At 44.1% G+C, this 20,676-nt stretch overlaps 2 protein-coding genes across 2 annotated transcripts in view; both read left to right on the top strand.

The window, feature by feature from the left end:
* The window catches only part of LOC139910704 (tetraspanin-8-like), a 140,209-nt gene that overhangs the window by 91,607 nt on the left and 27,926 nt on the right, over positions 1–20,676 (top strand). The gene's annotated exons all lie outside the window — the stretch shown is intronic.
* Positions 1,652–2,479, top strand: LOC139910701 (uncharacterized). The gene has a single exon (XM_071898078.1). It carries the CDS (start codon positions 1,652–1,654, stop codon positions 2,477–2,479), a length of 828 nt encoding a protein of 275 aa, XP_071754179.1.

The raw sequence follows: 20,676 nt of genomic DNA, 5'->3' as shown, positions 1-20,676 counted from the left end.
ATCCTCACTACAGACTGAACATGCTCGGCTTCACAGCAGAACGCTTATAAAGCATTATAGAAGACCTGAAAATAGATGTGATATGTTTTGATATCAGATCCACTATTCTGTCGTGCCTACATATGTAAAGCCCCCTGTATACATGGCAACCAGCTTCAGCTATCTGTTTTTCAGCTATCTGTTTGTGACGATGGTGTTTACAGTGAGGAGCATGACTGTCAGGAAGCCAGATGGAAAGATTAAGCTTAGTTGGTAAAACCTGTAATCTTGCTTTTATAGTGAAGACGACGATGCTCTCATCTATAGCTGCACTGTAAACACTGTGGGAGACAGAGTGATCTGCAGCAGGGAGACATGCTGCTTCCCTTCAAGTTTCAGCTCAGTCCAGCGTTGACGTTGTCTCTGTTGTCGGCGACCTCGGGCATCTGTTAGTGGAAGTTGATGTTCTGTTCCACGACCTTCACAGTCTCTCACAGAGATACAGAGGTCAGATATAATCTCCTCCGAGACATTCACTGCCTCGGTCTAACTCCGAGGCAGTGCATGTCTCGGAGGAGGTGTGTGACACACACATACACACACACACTCACACAGGCCTTTCTTTAGTCATTTCAGACTTTCTCATTTAATATCTTGGAAGATATTAATAACCTGTGTGTGTGTGTGTGTGTGTGTGTGTGTGTGTGTGTGTGTGTCCATCTGTCCATCATTTATTGCTTCTTAATGGCATCTCTAATATATTCTTAATGACTTCTGTAATATCGTCTGTGTGTATGCGTGTGTGAATGTGTAGGTGTGTGTGTGTGTGTGTGTGTGTGTGTGTAATAGCTTTTAAATGGATGAGTTCCTTCACATTGTACTTATACTGTTCGGCTATCGAACCACTACGCTAGCTGGCTCACACATATTAGTGCTAATGACAGAGAGAGAGGAGGATTTATTCTGTTCAACATCGTTCTGCGTTCTGCTTCGCTGTTTTCCACTCAGAACCTTCTACACCTTTCAGTCCTCACTTCTGATTCACTGATACAATGATGCACTGACACACCGATCACTTATAACCGATCACTCGTCAACTGACCTGGACTTCCAAACCGACTACGGTTACCTGCTACTGCTGGCGCTAATCTGTGTTTGCCTTCACGACCACATCCACCACTGTGTAGTTGGAAGGTATCCCCCAGACAGGCTTCCACCTCTCTCGGTGCGGTTAGCTCCTGCTGGCTGGGACCGCTGCCTTCCCGCACTGAGCCACTGAGACCACCTCTGCTGCCGAAGGTATTCCCCGGACAGGCTTCCACCCGACCCGGTGCAGTTAGCTCCTGCTGGCTGGGACCGCTGCCTTCCTGCATCGAGCCAAGCTAGCTCCCCTCAGCTTCCAACCTGGACCTAGGTTGTCTCGCTTCTCCATCTACAATGCTGTGGTTGGTCCTGCTGTATCTGCCATCTCTTCACCTGTCACATCCATCCACCACTTGGCTCAGCTCTGTTTCGGCCATGGCTCAACGCTACACAACTACGGAACTCCTCTAACTAAATCACCAACGCCTCCTGCTACGGAACTTATCACAACAATAAAAAACTTTGGACTTCAACGACGCTACCGCTACAACCACAGAGGCTCCCGTCGTAAGTTTATTTAAAATTTACTATGGTCAACAGCATCCCGTTTCTGTGGTCCGGGCGTAGCTCCCCCACTTCCGCAATCCGTCATCACAACAATCACCCCGTGACCACGCTACATCATCACAATAATCCCCACGTGAATACTATCAATCTCCGCCCAATACCCAAGTCCCCTACACCAATTTCAAAACAAAAGTCCTTGAAAATCACCCTGTTCAGCACAAGATCTCTCAATAACAAAAGTCTTATTCTCAATGAATTCATCACCGACAATAAACTGGATTTACTCTGTCTCACCAAAACCTGGCAAAAACCCCTGGATTACCTGTCACTAAATCAAACCACCCCTGCTGGATATTCATACATGGACAACCCACGCTCTGAGGGCCGAGGAGGAGGAATTGCTGTCATACACCGCCAAGATCTAAACCCCAGACCACTCTCCATCCCTGCTGCACCATCTTCTGCACACCTGGCATTTAAAATCCCTGGCCCTAAACCTCTGGTCATTGCTATCATCTACCGTCCTCCCAAACCCAACCCCTCTTTTCTGTCAGACCTCTCGGAATTCATTACACAACTGTCTTCAATTTCACCATCTATTTTGCTCCTAGGTAATTTTAATATACACATCGACTCCCCAGACTGCAAAAGTGCAATAGAGTTTTTGGATATACTCAACTGTTTCAACTTCACCCAACATGTTAATTTTCCCACCCACAGCCGTGGACACATTGTGGACCTGGTCTGCTCCACTGGCCTCCACATCAGAAATCTCTCCAGCATTGACCTCACTATCTCCGACTACTTGGCCATCATCCTGGACATTGGTAAATGGTCTGCATTTATATAGCGCATTTCTAGTCTACCGACCACTCAAAGCGCTTTACAACATGCCTACATTCACCCATTCACACACACATTCATACACCGATGGCGGCAAGCTACCACGCAGGGTGCTGACGCAACCATCGGGAGCAATTTGGGGTTCAGTATCTTGCCCAAGGACACTTCGACATGCGGACTGGAGGAGTTGGGGATCGAACCACCGACCTTCTGATTAGTGGACGACCCGCTCTACCTCCTGAGCCACAGCCGCCCCAAACAAAATCACGAGTCCAAATCAAGTCCATCTGTCCCATCTCCCTCTCCACCTGTATATCCACATCATATCTGACTTCACCCTCCCTGTAAACCCAGCTCCCACAGACCTTGTTGACTTCTACAATCACACGTTGTCTACCTGCCTCGACCAGCTTGCCCCCATAAAAAAAAAAACTTTCACATTCATTCACTCTGCCCCCTGGTACACTCCTGAACTACAGAAACTCAAACAACAAGGATGACAACTGGAATGGCTACACAAGAAAACTGGACTCACCGTACACGCCCTGGCCTACAAAGAGCTTCTTCACCTGTACAAGTCTGCACTCAACACAGCCCGCTCCACCTTCTACTCCGGCATCATACACTCTGGTTCCTCCAACCCCAATGCTCTGTTCTCCATCATAAACAAGCTCCTCAAACCAATGGACAATATCTCACACTCCTTCACCCTGGAAAAATGCAACAACTTCCTGTCATTCTTTCACTCCAACATTGAAAATATACACAATCAGCTAGCCACCTCCTCTTCCATCCCCCCGACCCGGAGCCTGTACCTCCCCCGCCAACAGACCATAGCCTTTCCCTCTTCTCCCCCATAACCGTATCTGACCTCTCCAAAATACTCACTGGCATCAAGTCCTCCACCTGTCCCCTGGACCCCATCCCCTCCACCCTTGTCAAAGCTTGTCTCCCTTGTCTTAGCCCACTCATCACTAACATTATAAACTCCTCCCTCACCTCTGGCACTGTTCCCTCTCCTTTCAAGCTTGCTGCCATCACACCCATCCTCAAGAAGCCTGGCCTGGACTCTGACAACCCCAACAACTTAAGACCCATCTCAAACCTCCCATTTCTTTCTAAAATACTGGAACGTGCCGTCGCTACCCAACTCAAATAATACCTCCACACCAACCAGATATATGAAACATTCCAATCAGGCGAACACACCACAGTACAGAAACTGCTCTCCTTAAAGTCACCAATGACCTCCTACTTTCCTCTGATTCCGGCTCCCTCAACATCCTCCTCCTCCTCGACCTCAGTGCAGCCTTCGACACCATCAACCACCCCATCCTCCTCAGTCGCCTGCAATCCTGCATTGCCATAACTGGTTCAGCACTCTCATGGTTCAAATCTTACCTTTCCGATAGATTTCACTACATCTCCATCAATAACTGCAAATCCGACACCACCCCAGTCACCCATGGTGTCCCTCAAGGCTCAGTGCTTGGTCCCCTCCTCTTCATCCTCTACATGCTCCCCCTAGGTCACATCATATGCCGCCACGGACTACAGTTCCATTGCTACGCCAACGACACCCAGCTCTACATCTCCACCAAAACCATCACTCCTGCCATTCTCTCTATCCTCACTAATTGCCTCACTGAAATAAAAACCTGGATGAACAGCAACTTCCTCAAACTCAACTGCAATAAATCGGAAATCATCATTGTGACGGTCCTTTCTCTATCTCTCTCTCCTATTTACCTTTCTCTAGTTCTCTCCAGTTACAAACCTGTTGTCTCTCTTCCAGGAGTGCCAGTGTTAAGAGGTCCATCAGAGTTGATCGGCTGCACCTGAGGAGGGAGTGGCCTAAGGATATAAAAGGGTTGTTGTCCTAGGAGTTTCTCTCTTGTTGCTGAGAAGCCAGGACGCCCTCCACATGGCCTTCACTTTAGATTAGTTTGCTTTTGGTGTTATTTTCCTTTATTTCTACAATCAACACTTCACTCATCCAGACATACTTTACATCACTGATGCCTAACATTCCCATATTTCATTATGAGTTGTTATGCTTAGTTTAATAAATATCTTTTTCACCTTTCATTAGTGTGTGGGCTCTCTCATTTGTTGCAAGTCTTGAGCCAGGTTTGTAACATCATCATCGGCCCCAAATCCCTCCTCCCCTCTTTCCAGGACTTCTCACTCAACATCGATGGTCACACAGTCACAGCTTCCCCCCCTGGTCCGAAACCTTGGCGTCACTGTGGATCCCACCCTCTCCTTCAAGTCGCACATCAACAACATCACCAAAACGTCCTTTTTTCATCTCTGCAATATTGCTCGACTTCGGCCCACCCTCTCCTTCTCAGCTGCTGAAACACTCATCCATGCCTTCATAACCTCCAGAATGGAGTACTGCAACAGCATCCTGTATGGCCTCCCTTCCACTGTCCTCCAAAAACTACAATACGTTCAGAACTCAGCTGCCCGGTTGCTCACCCACTCCCGCTCCAGAGAACACATAACACCCATCCTTCAGCACCTTCACTGGCTCCCAATACAGCACCGAATCCACTTCAAGATCCTCCTCATCACATACAAAGCTCTCAATAATCTTGCCCCCTCATACCTGCCAAACCTTCTCCATCGCCACTCACCACCTCAGATCAGCTGATGCCGACCTCCTGACCCCCATCACCAGGACCAAGCACCGCACCTTGGGGGCCGGAGCCTTTGCCATCGCTGCCCCGACCCTCTGGAACTCCCTCCCTTTACACATCAGAAACTCGGACTCACTCCCTTCATTCAAAAATAAACTCAAAACCCACCTTTTCAAAAAGGCCTACAGTATCTCCCACTGCCTCTCCAGAACTGAAATGCACACTCTTTTCATTTTTATCATCTTCATTTATCATCATCACTTTATATCAATGTTTTTATGTATTTTATATTTATTTTATTTTCCCCTAGCTGTTGTAAAGTGTCTTTGAGTACTATGTAAAGCGCTTACAAATAAAATGTATTATTATTAATTTATCAGTCTACATACATACAGACTGTACATGTCAGTCTCCATATAGACTCTATACATATCAGTCTCCATATAGACTCTATACATATCAGTCTCCATACATAGTCTCCATATAGACTCTATACATATCAGTCTCCATATAGATGAGTTTCCTGTTTACAAACAGTCGAGGATGCACGCGCTGCTCAGGGGCAGAAAAGCCGCTGTGGCTATAGTAGCTATAGCAACTTGGCTTTCATTTTCGCAATGGTAACAGCAAACAAACGGACAACAATGGCGTACCTGGCTAGTTTGTCAGACTCCGACTGCACAGATTATTTAGAAAAACTTGTTTTAAGTACTGGTGAATGACTGCCAGACCCTTATTCAATCCAGTTGATGAATGGCTTGTAGACATGGCCAAGTGGCCACCCATTCAATGGCCAGACATGTATATGAAAAGCCTAGCATATACAAAAGACAGTCTCCGAGCATACAAGTCTCTCGATGCTGTAAATTCACATTTCACACATGTAGGCATGTGCTACAAATTAGACATTACATCTCTGGTGAGTTTTGTGTGTTAAGAGCCCAGCCAGCGTCAAAGTGTGAATACTGAAAAAGGCGACATTCTGACAACAAATTGTACGGCTGGGTAAGTGTCAACCAGGGACTATGAAGCTAGTGAACTGAGTTGCTGGATTGCTACTCCAATAGCACCCAGCTGCATACCCAGAGAAGCCACTGGCTAGGCTAGGCGAAGTTAGGGATAGGGGTTATGGAAGTCTTTGCTAGTATGAACTAGCTTGCTAATGTTACTAGAGCTGTCAGCTACCGTTAACGTTAATGGTAAAGGCTGTTACGTCCGTGTTTTCCCGAGAAGACTCTGGAATGCATTTAGATTGGAGGTCGGTAGTTCCAACTCTGAACTACTGACCTCCGACTTCCAATTGGCATAGCACATTCACCCTAATGGTCGGAGGTCGGTAGTTCCAAGTTGGAACTACCGACCTCTGATTTAAATGCGTTCCAGAGTGTTCTCGGAAAACACGGAAGCAACAGCCTTAACGTTAATGGTAGCCAGTCCGGGGCTGCAGCTGGACCCTACTGTAACTGTTGATTTCGGGGGTTGCTTTTATTCTTTCCAGTCTAGGGTGCAACTGCAACTAGCAAATACGAGGCATGATGTTAAAATATATGGCCATGCACTTACTAAACTAAAATGCTATCGCTTCTGGGAAATCAGATTACTAACTAACTAAGGTGAACTGAGTGGCTACCGGTAGCCTTTCTGCCCCTGAGATGCGTGTGCACACTTTATGTGATGTTGCTTGGAAACTCATCTATAGAGTCTATACATATCAATCTGCATATAAACTGAACAAACTGAAAGATTTAATGTTTTTCCTGGTTAAGGGACAGACGAAATGAAATAGAGAATGGGAGGTGAAAAGAAAAAAGAGAGAAAAGTGTGTGTGTGTGTGTGAGTGTTACCATTAGAAAGCTATCCTCCAGCTGTATGGCAGAGTGAGAGTCGCCTTGAGATATTACCAAGTCAGGCCTCATTAAGCACACACGCACACGCACACACACACACACACACACACACAAACATTTAGCAAGGTGCTTTTTCTAATGGCATCAGTGAAATCTAATCACAGAGATGAATGAGGACTGTCAATAAACAGTTAACCAATGACTGGCTTCGTTTACTGTTTGAGGTGAGAGAGAAACACGGAGATAGAGAGACAGGACAAGAAAGACAGGGAGACAGATGCATCATGACTATGATATCTTTGGAAATGGGTCTCCCTGACTTCAGGACAACCAGGTCAGAACAAGTTTTTCAGCCTTCATGTCTTTAATTGGACCAGCTGACCCATCAAGGGATTCCTCTGTGGCCCAGACCATCTCCTGCCATGTTTGATCAGGGTTAGGTTAAGAGTCAGGATCAGGTTGGGTTTTCGATTAGGTTAGAGGATTGGATTGGTGTAGAGATGCATGGTACATCTCGTCCAGAGAGAGTTCTGGGTTTCACCCATGTACTGGACATTACAATGTGTACAGCGGATCAGATGCACACAACAAGTGCAGGTGCAAAGGAAGTCTGTACACAGCTCCCCTTGAGTTGGATCTGGCCACCGGACGGAGCGCTGGACTCAAGCATTTATTGGTCGGAGCTTGGCACGCACCAAGAGGTCCTTCAGGTTTGGATTTTGTGTAGAAATGACCCGAGCAGACTGGGCCAGGTCTGTGGCCACCAACAACCAGGCAAAATTGGTCTTTAGGACCCTCTTGGCACGAGTAGTGTATCCCAAATAAGTCATAACGAGGGGTACCAGTTGACTCAGAGGGTCCTGGAGAGCACTAGAATCCCTCCGATGATCCACATCGCCATAGACCCTGCGTTGCACCCGCTGTAGGAACGATCATGAGTAGCCTCTTTCCATCAGGTGAAGAGATACTTTACTTCTGTTCCCTGGTCCGACAGTCGGGTACAGATTCAGTCAAACCCTTAAGCCCAGAAAGTGGCTGTGAAAACTCTGCCGGCGTAAGAGGGCATGTGTATCCGTAGGCTTCACAAAGACCTTTATGTTCAGGGAACCTGAAGAATAAAACTGAAATAAAGACTATTTCGCCATCATCCAATTCAGTGTTCTCTTTAATGATACATGCAGCATGGAGATAGGTGCACAGAAGAAGTACTGATACAGTTGAAAGGGGGTTACTCCAATAAAGCTTATATGGACCAGGCCACACAAGGCCAAACATTTCCTAGGCAAAGTGTCTCCTAGACAAGGCAGCTAAAGATGACATCACTATTACAGGAATGAACAAGATCACACCACTGTCTCAGGAATGAACAAGATCACACCACTGTCTCAGGAATGCATGGCACCAGTCCTAATTCTGAACATCTAATTACACATGGACACATGAAGGAAGAAAGCAGTTATTCTTGCCTAAAACAGAGACATAGAATGCAACTTTTTCTCCACAGAAACCATGTCAGCAAACAATGGACCCTTGAATGTAGTCATGTCCAAGAAATCTATGGTGGTTGCGTTAAGAACCGGCTTAACCATAATGGAAGGATGGTGGGCATTGAGTGGACTCTTTGAGTGTGGCCAGAACCCCACACATCATCCAGATAGTGCAGACAACAAGACGGTATCAACTCAAACTTGGGAAACAGACTCCTCCCAGTCTGCCATATATATATTGCCAATACGCAGGCACAAACCGATTGCCAATAGTGGTCCCCTTGACTTGCAAGGCTAATCCTTGTAGTCCATTGGCAATTCCTCTCTGAACATTGTTGTGATTCATTGCATCATGCCAATCTTTACAGTAGCTTCAGTTGTCATAAAGACACTTGAGAGTTGCTCTTGAGGATTGTTCCTACTTGGCTGTAAGTAGGTGCAAGCTGCTTGATAAATACTTTTTCTCTTGACAGTTAGCATATGTAATAATAATGTTTTTACTCCCAAATTGTCTCTTTACAGGATTCTTCAGTGTAATTGTCAAAACTTTGATAAATACTGGTCCTGGTCTGGTTTGGTCTGGTTCAGTTTAGTGTGGTCTTATGGGGTCTCTGCACTGGTCTGGTCTGGACTGGTTCGGACTGGTTATGTCCATACTCACACACAGAAATACACAGAAACACATACAGTACATACACACAGACAGACACACATGTCTCCGATTGTGATAGCGAAACCTATTTTACAGCAGAGTATATAGAATATTTCCTCAATCCCATTTCTACACACACACACACACACACACACACACACACACACACACACACACACACCCCAACGGGCCCGTCGGCTTTGCAAGGAATCTGCGGTGGGTCCAAATCCTAAAGATCAGTGACTGTGTATAATACACTGCCAACCACACATAGATCCAGATAAATGTAAATGTTATTTATGGACAGCACTTTGACTTGCCAATGTGTCTGAAATGTGTTGTACTGTGTAAATAAACTCGCCTTGCCTGGCTCTGTGACATTTGTACAACAATACTGCTGATTTTGGAAATTGTGGCTGATTTTGGGCTGATGAGTTTACTTCTGAAGAGTGAGTAGATTTTTCTGTCAGTCTTGGGATGAAACTTGCATGTGCGGTATGTTGATCACTAGGCCACATCAGTCCCAAATAACCAATACCTGAATGATAATAGGCTGCTGTGCCTGTATGAGGAATGATGATCAGGTGAATGTAAATGCGAGTGTGAACAGGTGTGTCATGGTGTGTCGCAGTCTGTTGCACCCAAAGGTGTTTCAGGGTGAATAATGTTGTTCTGATGCTCGTTTGTTTTGGGATTTTTGTCATCAGCTCTTGAGCCTCAGCAGCCTGGATTCATGTTGCGTTATACTATATACACACTCACCAGCCACTTTATTAGGTACACCTGCTTGTGAATGCAAGTAGCCTGCTAGTCCAAACAGTGAATCATGTGGCAGCAACTCAATACATAAAGCTTGCAGACATGGTGAAGAAGTTTATTTTTTTGTTCGACCAAACATTAGAATGGGCAAAATGGGTGATCTAAGCGACTTTGACTGTGGTCTGATTGTTGGTGCCAAACATGGTGGTTCCAGCATCTCAGAAACAGCTGCCCTCCTGGGATTTTCACACACTACAGTCTCTAGAGTTTACAGAGAATGGTGCGAAAAACAAAAAACATCCAGTAAGCAAAAACATCTTGTTAATGAGAGAGGTCAGAAGATGGCAGAGAATGGGCAGACTTGTTCAAGCGAACAGAAAGCAGAAGGGTGTGCAGAAGGGCATCTCTGAACACACAAGTTGTTGGCTATTATGATAAATGGGCTATAGCAACAGATGACCAGCTGGTACTAGATAGGTGTACCTAATAAAGTGGCCGGTGAGTGTGTATATATATATATATATATATACACACACACACACACACACACACACACATATACTGTATATGCACATATATACACTGTACATATATAGTGTCCGACATGTGTGATTGAACGTGCATTTACTTGTGTGCACGAGGCTGCGAGCGCATGTGTGACACACATTGCAGAGTGCAAGTTAACCATCCTTGATTTTTACTTTCATGGAGCCGTGTGTGTGTGTGTGTGTGCCGCGCGCCCGTCGGCTCAAAACGCCACTATTTCCTACAGAAGGGCGCAGATTCGGTGCTCACCGTGGGCTGCGCGGCAGATCGCAGATTTTTCCGCAGTGGTTGGTCGCGCAAAGAGTTGAAAATAGTTCAACTTGAGCGGATAAAATCTGTGCGTCATGCATCACTTCTCAAGAGAACAACTCAGCGCTACTTTGGTTGCCTGGCAACAAACAACACATTACCGCTCCGCTTCGTTTCTGCCACTCTTTTCAAAGCGAGGCAGGAGCTGATACTGCAGCAGATGTTCCCCACCTTCAGAAGGCAGCCAGTCATGTGCTCACCATGTTTGGTTCCACATATCAATGTGAATCTGGATTTTCCACGATGAACACTGTAAAAAAACTCCTACAGCAGCAGTTTGACCAGTGAATGAAGTGCCCAGGTTCAAGGTGGTTACAGGCAGACAGACATTTCTCCACTGATTCTGTTACGGTTTGTTTCTAGGACCCAAATGCAGACATGGACAAAGGTGGATGGAGATGGAAAAAAGGGTTCATTAGAAGGCTGGTGGTTAGTTTGGGGAATGGGATGAAGAGGTGGGTAGAGACTGGAGACAGCGAGGCGGAGCGGTGTGGGTGATCCGGGCCGAGCTGAATGGCAGGCAGACGAACAGATGAGCAGACAGGCTGGCTGGAAAGGCGTGGGCATGTGAGGTAACACACAGCGGAGAGGGCACGAGGAATCCTGGACACAGGGAAAACACTGTTAGGAAACAGGCACGAGGAAACACAGGATTAACCTCAGGTAAACAAGATACTGAGGGGCCGAGAGAGTAGCTACCACGAACAAGGCGGAACAATCTGGCGGTGAGTGGATGGCAAGCCGGGGATGATATACTGTAGGCTGACGAGATGATGGGAAGCAGGTGAGCAGACCGGAGACGAGCTGATTGCAGGCAGGTGTGTAGGACGAGCTGAGCTGGGAGCCAGGAGAACGAGGGGAGACCACACCCACACACAAACAAGACAGAGAGAGAGACAGACAGACAGGGGAGCACTGGGAACACAGGGAAAGGGAAACACAAGGGCTAGGCTGGGACCATGACAGATTCAAGCCACCATACTATATATATATATATATATAGACTGTATACTGTATATACTGTCTATATATAGACTGTACACTGTGTATATATATATATATATATATATATATAGACTGTATACCATAGAGATATAACACTAGAGAGGACATTACGTCATAGACTGTGGGATAACCGTCCGCCATCTTACCCGGGTACAGTTTACAACAGCTGTCTATGGGAAGCAACCACTGTTGTCCTGATCTGGATCAAACTGCTGCACTAAAAGGACCAAAGAGACCAGAGAAGCTGCATCAACTTCCACACGTCAGTAGAGTAGAAGATAGAGGCTGTTTTATATGCTAAATTTAACTGACACAACTTAAAACACAACATTTCTGGCTAGTAGTAGCCAACAGACTGGAGTTCTATTTGAAACAGTTTGTAACGGTATGTGTTAGCTAGTTAGCTGTTAGATGTAATCTTTACATTTCAGCTGTATGTTAGTTGGCTAGCTCTCTGCTGCCATACAAACACGTTGTTTCTGAGAACAATCAGCACACATCATTCAGCATTATGTCCAACCAGTGTTTATATTCTACTGTGGCAGGTCGCCGCCATAAAGTCGCGACCTGCCATGCTAAACATACGTTCTATAGTGTTTTCTATAGTATTTGTATAGTACTCAGTAGCGGCACCGCTGCTGAAAATGCCGCGATTTTTTAAAATTAATTGCAGGCTATTTCTGCCAAGACGCACCTTAATGATGGAAGTGGCACATAGTGGCGCGTGGTGGCAGACAGAGAGGACGTTCATTTGCATATCTGTATAGGCTACTGTGGATTTTAAGTTGATTCAAGTGTAGAGATGTTTGTTTTTACTGTAATAGCCTACTTGTTTACATGATGGCATCTATATAAATTATTTCTTTATGGAGTGTAATCTTAATTGTAGGCTAAGATGTCATGCCAATAAAGTAAAAAAAAAAATGTGAGGGCCTATGTCCATTATTACCTGCTTAAATTGGCTTAAAGCTGTCACACTAACCACTTAATGGCATTACATTTGCCTTTTATTGTATATTTTATCTGGGTGTATTGTTAGGTGTGTTTCAGTGATGTTGATATTTAATTGCTGCCAACATTTGTCTATTGTTACAACAACAGATCATTTGGGGGTTTTACATTAAAAATAAGCAGATTTTCATATATACTCTTAATACAACTACTCAGTACCAAAGAGTACCAAAGAAATCTGAGAATTATAAAGTCTTCTTGAAAATAGGATTCATAGTTTCTGTAAAGTAAATGCACTATTAAAATACTTCTAGAAGATAATCTTTATGATTTAAAACATAATTACTTAACATAGTTTAGCTATTTTTATCTACAGACTACAAAAAATGCTCATGTTTGGTACCATTTTAGACAGTCACAGTTGTCTTGCATACAGTGAGCTAAATATAAAGTAGTAGTGATGTCTCAATAAAAAAATATTAGCATTTTAATGGCAGCATAAGCCACTTTCACCATTGATTCCAATGACAGTCAGCTGAGAAGTGTACCCAGGTAAGATGGCTGCCATGTGGTCCCATTCCAGAATGGGAATTCTCTATGACAGCTCCCCTCTACTGTTATATCTCTATGCTGTATACTGTATATACTGTCTATATATAGACTGTACACTGTATATACAGCTCTGGAAAAAAATAAGAGACCACTGCAAAATTATCAGTTTCTCTGGTTTTACTATTTATAGGTATGTGTTTGAGTAAAATTAGTAAAATGAATGTTTTTGTTTTATTCTATAAACTACTGACAGCATTTCTCCCAAATTCCAAATAAAATATTGTCATTTAGAGCATTTATTTGCAGAAAATGACAAGTCAAAATAACAAAAAAGATGCAGTGTTTTCAGACCTCGAATAATGCAAGGAAAAAAAGTTCATATTCATTTTTAAACAACACAATACTAATGTTTTAAGAGTTCAGAAGCAAAGAAGAGCCAGGCTGAGGTTTGCAAAAGACCATAAGGATTGGACCGTAGAGGACTGGAGTAAGGTCATCTTCTCTGATGAGTCCAATTTTCAGCTTTGCCCAACACCTGGTCGCCTAATGGTTAGACGGAGACCTGGAGAGGCCTACAAGCCACAGTGTCTCGCACCCACTGTGAAATTTGGTGGAGGATCGGTGATGATCTGGGGGTGCTTCAGCAAGGCAGGAATCAGGCAGATTTGTCTTTGTGAAGGACGCCTGACTCAAGACACGTACAAGGTTGTCCTGGAAGAAAACTTCCTTCTACTCTGACAATGTTCCTCAACTCTGAGGATTGGTTTTTCCAGCAGGACAATGCTCCATGCCACACAGCCAGGTCAATCAAGGTGTGGATGGAGGACCACCAGATCAAGACCCTGTCATGGCCAGCCCAATCTCCAGACCTGAACCCCATTGAAAACCTCTGGAATGTGATCAAGAGGAAGATGGATGGTCACAAGCCATCAAACAAAGCCGAGCTGCTTGAATTTTTGCGCCAGGAGTGGCATAAAGTCACCCAACAGCAATGTGAAAGACTGGTGGAGAGCATGCCAAGACGCATGAAAGCTGTGATTGAAAATCAGGGTTATTCCACCAAATATTGATTTCTGAACTCTTCCTAAGTTAAAACATTAGTATTGTGTTGTTTAAAAATGAATATGAACTTGTTTTCTTTGCATTATTCGAGGTCTGAAAACACTGCAAAAATACACACACAAAAATATTCATTTTACTAATTTTACTCAAACACATACCTATAAATAGTAAAACCAGAGAAACTGATAATTTAGCTGTATATACTGGCTATACTGTATGGAGGCAGTGTTAAAGGTTTCAGCTGTATGACTTAGAGACCAGAAGACTGCTGCTGTCAGACTGGTGAGACAGGTGGAACAGGTGTGTGTGTGTGTGTGTGTGTGTGTGTGTGTGTGTACACCAGTAATTTCCCCACAGGAATGTTTCTTTTGTTCGCAGACTGTGGGAGTGAAATGTGTGTGTGTGAGTGAGTGTGTGTGTGTGTGTGTGTGTGTGTGTGTGTGTGTGTGTGTGCTTGTGTGTTACCAGTCTATGTTTAGCCTGTAATTTTTATGACCAGGTGTCCTTGTTACCGTGGCAACCCTTGGTGATGAGAGGTCAGGTATAATTTAAACACACACGCGCGCACACACACACACACACACACACACACACACACACACACACACACAGTGCTCTGTCTTTCTGCTGGTTAATTTATATTGACGTCTCTGCAGGTAGCAGATTTGCTTTATTGACTGTGTGTGTGTATGTGTGTGTTTTATTAATTAGCATGTGGGGGAAAGTTAGACCTTCTTTGTCGAAGTCTCGTTAAACAAAACTTTGATTCATGTTTCTGCTGCAGAGGAACTGAATCTAAATCTATTGATCCAGAGAGTGAAATCCATCCAGATCTGATCAATATTGATTTCTTATCAATGTCTTATAAACAAACCCTTTATCAATTCCTTATAGAAATCCATCCATTAGCAGGCTCACTGTGTTTTCCTCCCAGGCATGCTGGGAGATGTAGTCCCTCCTCCTCCCCCTAGGCATGCTGGGAAATGTCACAGCCTTGATAAAGTAATAATCCCTGGATAATGTAATAATGTGATGTATGACATCATCCAGTGATTTATGGGTTTCACAGGTTTCATTGTATTTTTGACCCATTCAGAGGGAATTTCTACCACATTTTGAAAGTTATTATAATGTGACAGCAGATTATCAGATTGTCTGGTTCCACTGTCACTGATTCCCTTCAGATCCTGGACTCCTGGCTCCAGGGATCAAACCTGTGAGGTTTTCCTTACAGATGTAGTGGTGATAGGTATTAATGGTGTCTGATATCAATATAATTTAGAGTTAGCTTCAATGAGAATTAAGAACGGGGCACCAGATAGCAGACAGCATCAACAGGTCTCATCTGAAGGAGTGAATTCTCGGCATGTTTGAATTTAAACCCACACAATGAGCACAGGAGGTGACTTTATGCAAAATAATATATTTATTACTAAACTAAAGCACACTCAATAATCAGGTAAACACAAGTGAATATAGTACAGTATATACAAGAGGTATACGTATGAATTGTGATGAATCAATGGCAATAGGAATAGATGATCATGTGAATATGCAATACTGATAATTAAACCAACATTTCAGCAGACACAATCATGGAAGATGAGCAGTGGAAGATATGAGTCAGCAACAATAGCAATAATAAAGGGGCGACAATATAACTATCTGGAAAACTGACTTAAATTAATCCTTGAATAACTGAATGGTTACTATAACTATAGGGAGCCGTAATAAAGTGTGTGATATGTGTGTGAAGTGTGAATGTAATGGAATAGCTATGTGTGATGTATGATATGATGCCCAGCGGACAATGATCAGTACATACAACACCAGCGGAGGTCCGGAGGGAGATGAAGCACGCGAGGCCGGGAGTCTGTGAGGAGGCTCGGCTCGACGAGGTGCTGGAGGTTGAAGATCCGACGTCTGTTGAGTTGATCTCAGCGGGCCGCAACAGACTGAAGCACGCAGGCTGAAGCACGCAGGCTGGAGCACGCAGGCTGCTGAACAGAGGGCTGCGGGACAGAGGGCTGCGGGACAGGGCTGCGGGACAGAGGACTGTGGGACAGGGCTGTGGGTCTCAAGGCTAACGCCGACCCACTCTGGAGGTTCCGATGATTCTTCAGAGTTAAACTCAGCAGGATAGCTGATAGCGGTTGTAGCAGGCAGGACACACACACACACACACACGTGCTGGCGTGTGTGTGTGTGTATTTGTCAGGCAGACAGGCAGCAGCAAGGCTCTCTTCACTGTTTCAGATGAAACAGGCTTTACTTGGCTTGTGATGATGATGCAGTTGAGTCCGTCTTTGGAGACAAACTTTGGAACAAAGTTGTTAGCACACGTGTCGCGACCACGTAAAGTGCATCAAATCCGCATTGGAAATGTGTGTGTTTGGTTTTGTTGTGATCAGTTGAGGGGTGTGTGCGTGGGCTGGCATGTCTAGTGTTATGGCTCATTACATATGCATGAAACCCTAATTTTGGTTCCCAGATCTATCCAATATAATTGATCGTCGTAACATTAACATTATTAAACTCAGTACAAATTCCTGAACACTTTAATATCAAACATGGCTATCTAAGCCCCATGTAAAGATAAAGAAATTGAATAATGCAAATAACTATTACATAATACATCACAGTTACACATAAAATTAGACATATACATTAGAGTCCACCATAATGTGATACCCAAGGTTTCATGAGTCTGTATCAAAGATTTCTCCTGATTTTGGACACATTCCAATATGTCTCATCTCAGACTCTGTGTCTCTTTGGGGATTAACAAAGACAGGGCTGAGCGTTGAGTTTTATGGTTATTTACCAGCTCTGTTCCTTGATACCAGCTCTTAGGGGTGGAAATGAGGTGATTTACGTTGAGGTCAGAGTCCTTTCCTTTCGATCTCACGGTCTTCCCCACCATACTGATCTGTTGTCAGGGAGGAGGCTCACACAAAATGCACAGGGCCTTTCCAGATGTGAGATGACAACGATGATGTGAGTGCAGTTACTACACAGGACAGTCTGTCCAACACTGATGCTCCCTGCTGCCAGCTGGTCCAGTGTGGAGAGAGAGAGAGAGAGAGAGACCAGTCAGTGAGACTCGCTCATCTGCCTTCATGTTCTGCTGCACAACACTGGAGGGAGCAGAAATACACTGTAGAGAGAGAGACACTAACAGAGAGACACTAACAGAGAGACACTAACAGAGAGACACACTAACAGATCTTTACATTTAATTCCAGATTCTATTAAACACAATTTCAGATGTTAAAATACTGTCTCATCTCCTGCTGCTATTCTCTCTCTCTCTCTCTCTCTCTCTGTCTGTCTGTCTCTCTCACTCTGTCTCTCTCTCTCTCTTTCTGTATGTCTCTCCCTCTCTCTATCTCTCTCTCTCTGTCTCTCACTCTATCTCTCTCACTCTGTCTCTCTCTCTCTTTCTGTATGTCTCTCCCTCTCTCTATCTCTCTCTCTCTGTCTGTCTGTCTGTCTGTCTGTCTGTCTGTCTGTCTGTCTGTCTGTCTGTCTGTCTGTCTGTGTCTCTCTCTCTCTCTCTCTCTCTCTCTCTCTCTCTCTCTCTCTCTCTCTCTCTCTCTCTCTTTCTGTATTTCTCCCTCTCTCTCTCTCTGTCTCTCACTCTGTATCTCTCTCTCTCTCGCTCTCCATCTCTCTCTCTGTCTCTCTCACTCTGTCTCTCTCCCTCCCTCTCTCTCTCTCTGTTTCTCCTCTGTCTCTCTGTCTCTCTGTATATCTCTCTCTCTCTGTATCTCTCACTCTCTCTCTCTCTCTCTCTCTCTGATGCATGCTGGGAGTGAGGGTGCTGAGCGGTTGTGAGTGTTTTCTATCTTCTATCTTTTTTCTTTATCTGTAAATATTGTAAATAGTGTGTAGTTTTAGGTTTGTTAGGTGTTGCTGTGTTGCTGTGTATATAGGGGGTTTAGGGGGTTTGTTTTGCGGTCGGACAGTGTTTTTTCGCTGGTCGGCGTACTACACGCCGGCATGGAGTTTACCAAACTCTTTCGGTGGAGGACTGCAGTCTGGCAGTGGGAGAAGTTGTGGGTCACAGCAGCATTAAATCTGCTGCTCGGATGAACGGAGCTATGGTGATCTTTGTTGATAGTATTGAAAAGTGAACAAGGTAATCGAGACCGGCATTGTGGTTAATGACACGTCTGTATCGGTGACTCCTCTCACTACACCGGCTAAACAAGTCACCGTATCCAACATCCCGCCGTTTATCAGTGATGATGTGTTGTTGAGGGAACTGTCGAGGTACGGGAAGATAATTTCCCTTCGGGCTGTAAAACTCCACTGCTGAAACACGTTTCACACAGACGGCAGGTTCTCATGGTCCTCAATAAAAAAGATGAGGAACTCATAAAAAAGATGAGGAAGCAGAAAGAGAACAGACTGTGTTAAACACTGCAAACAGAGCAGCAGAAGACACAGTGAGAGACGGTGATGAAGACTTGATGGTGGAGGAGAAAGTTTTAAAGTCCCTGTTCTCAAAAGAAAACAAATAAATAACTATAGTGGCTCACAGGCCAAGAAAGGAGCAGCAAGCAGGATCAGAGGGAGGCAGCAGGAGGAGCAGTCAGTCTGAATCTAGCATGGAGGAGGAGGAGGAGGAGGAGGAGGAGGAGGAGGAGGAGGAGGAGCAGTCAGTCTGAATCTAGCATGGAGGAGGAGGAGGAGGAGGAGGAAGAGGAGGAGGAGGAGGAGGACTGTGCTGAAGACAGCCAGCCTCACACTGACTCACAACTGTCTGCTGAATCACAGCAGGAAAAAAAGTATGAAGTACAACAGATTAAAAAGTTCCTGCAAACAACGAAAAATATGAAAAAAGTCAAAGCTGAAGAGTACTTTTCAGACAAAGAGTTGTTTTTAACTTCTGTCAGATCACAGATGAGCAGCAGAGGAAAGGGAGGCTATACTGACCAGGAAGTCTACAGACTGAAGAACGTAGTCCAGAAACTCAAACAAGAAATATATAATGATGAGGACTCAGAAACAATGTAAGACAGTCTGTTTCCTGTGTGTTTTATCTTGGTTTTCACTTCTCACATCAGAGATCATGAGTGATTTCAGAGTTTCCACACTTAATATAAATGGAGCCAGAGATGTGAGGAAGAGAGCGAGTCTGTTTGAACTTGTTAAACTGAAGAGCGTTAATGTGATGCTGGTTCAGGAAACGCACAGTAACACTTTGAATGAGACTGACTGGAGGAGGGAATGGGATGGGGAAGTTGTTTTAAGCCATTTAGGCAGAACCAGTGGAGGAGTGGCGCTCCTCTTCTCCAAAAACTTTCTGCCGAGGTCTCGTGTGGTGGAGGAAATAATGAAGGGCAGACTGATGGTGGTCAGAGCCAAATATGAGCTTTTTACTATTGTTTTTATAAATGTATACACTCCCAATGTAGTTCAGTTTTTAAGTGAACTTTAAGTGTGGTTTTACATCAGTGTGGGTCTGAAGAGATTTTATGGAGGAGATTTTAACGGCACAGAGAACGATCAGCTGGACAGGAATCATACTGAACCTCATGCTGCTTCAAAACGAGCCATGAAGCAGCTGGTGGAAGCTCACAGGTTACAGTTTTTTACGATTGCTAGCAACCTTTTATCAGTTCTGTAGTCACATTTTCATAACTCTTAACAGTTAGCACAACATCGGTCTGTTGCGGGCCATACCATTAACACATTTCTTGTTCCTTTGACACAAAATGCATTCAGTGAACACATTTTAAAAACTCTTGAATTTATTTTACACACAAGCTCAACCAAGACCAAAACTATGGATTTTTACTGCCAAATTTACAAATGCTTTCACACTGTATGTCAGAACAGATAACCTCATGTTCTAAACCTAACTTATAGGCTACAGTTGAAGTGAACAGCAGTTCATATTGTATATTGAAACACAAATATATGTCCTATATTTTTTTTATTGCTATTACATAAGAAACATCTGATTGAAGTTATGCAAATAGACCAATCATAGCTGAACGCTGCCAGGGGTGGATAAGGCACGCCAAAAGATACTTCCCATGGTGCATAGCCAGAGAAAATATAAGGAGTGATGTGGACGAGAACATGTGGCCAAATGCAGAAGACCGGGTAGATTAGAAAAGGACTGTGTATTTTTCTTTTTTTTTCTTCTGTGCCTTTCTCTTTTTGTATATTTTATTTTTACACCACTGTAACCAGCAGCTATATTACAGATTTTTGTTGATCTCTTGCAGTAATTTCCTATTGCAAATAAAGCCTTTACTGCAGCAATTCTGACACTTATTCCTTTTTCATATACTGTACATTCTATAAAGTAAAGATGAGTCATTCACTTTTGATATACAATGTTTGCAAAAAACAAGAAAAAAATGCATACATTT

The sequence above is a fragment of the Centroberyx gerrardi genome, chromosome 24 (genome assembly GCF_048128805.1).
Source record: "Centroberyx gerrardi isolate f3 chromosome 24, fCenGer3.hap1.cur.20231027, whole genome shotgun sequence".
Classification (NCBI taxonomy): domain Eukaryota; kingdom Metazoa; phylum Chordata; class Actinopteri; order Beryciformes; family Berycidae; genus Centroberyx; species Centroberyx gerrardi.
The sequence above is the reverse complement of the archived record's forward strand: the minus strand, read 5'-3'. Positions and strand labels throughout refer to the sequence as shown.

Bases quoted from the DNA above. Each gene is read 5' to 3' on its own strand.
- LOC139910701 (XM_071898078.1), top strand. From the start codon at position 1,652: ATGGTCAACAGCATCCCGTTTCTGTGGTCCGGGCGTAGCTCCCCCACT.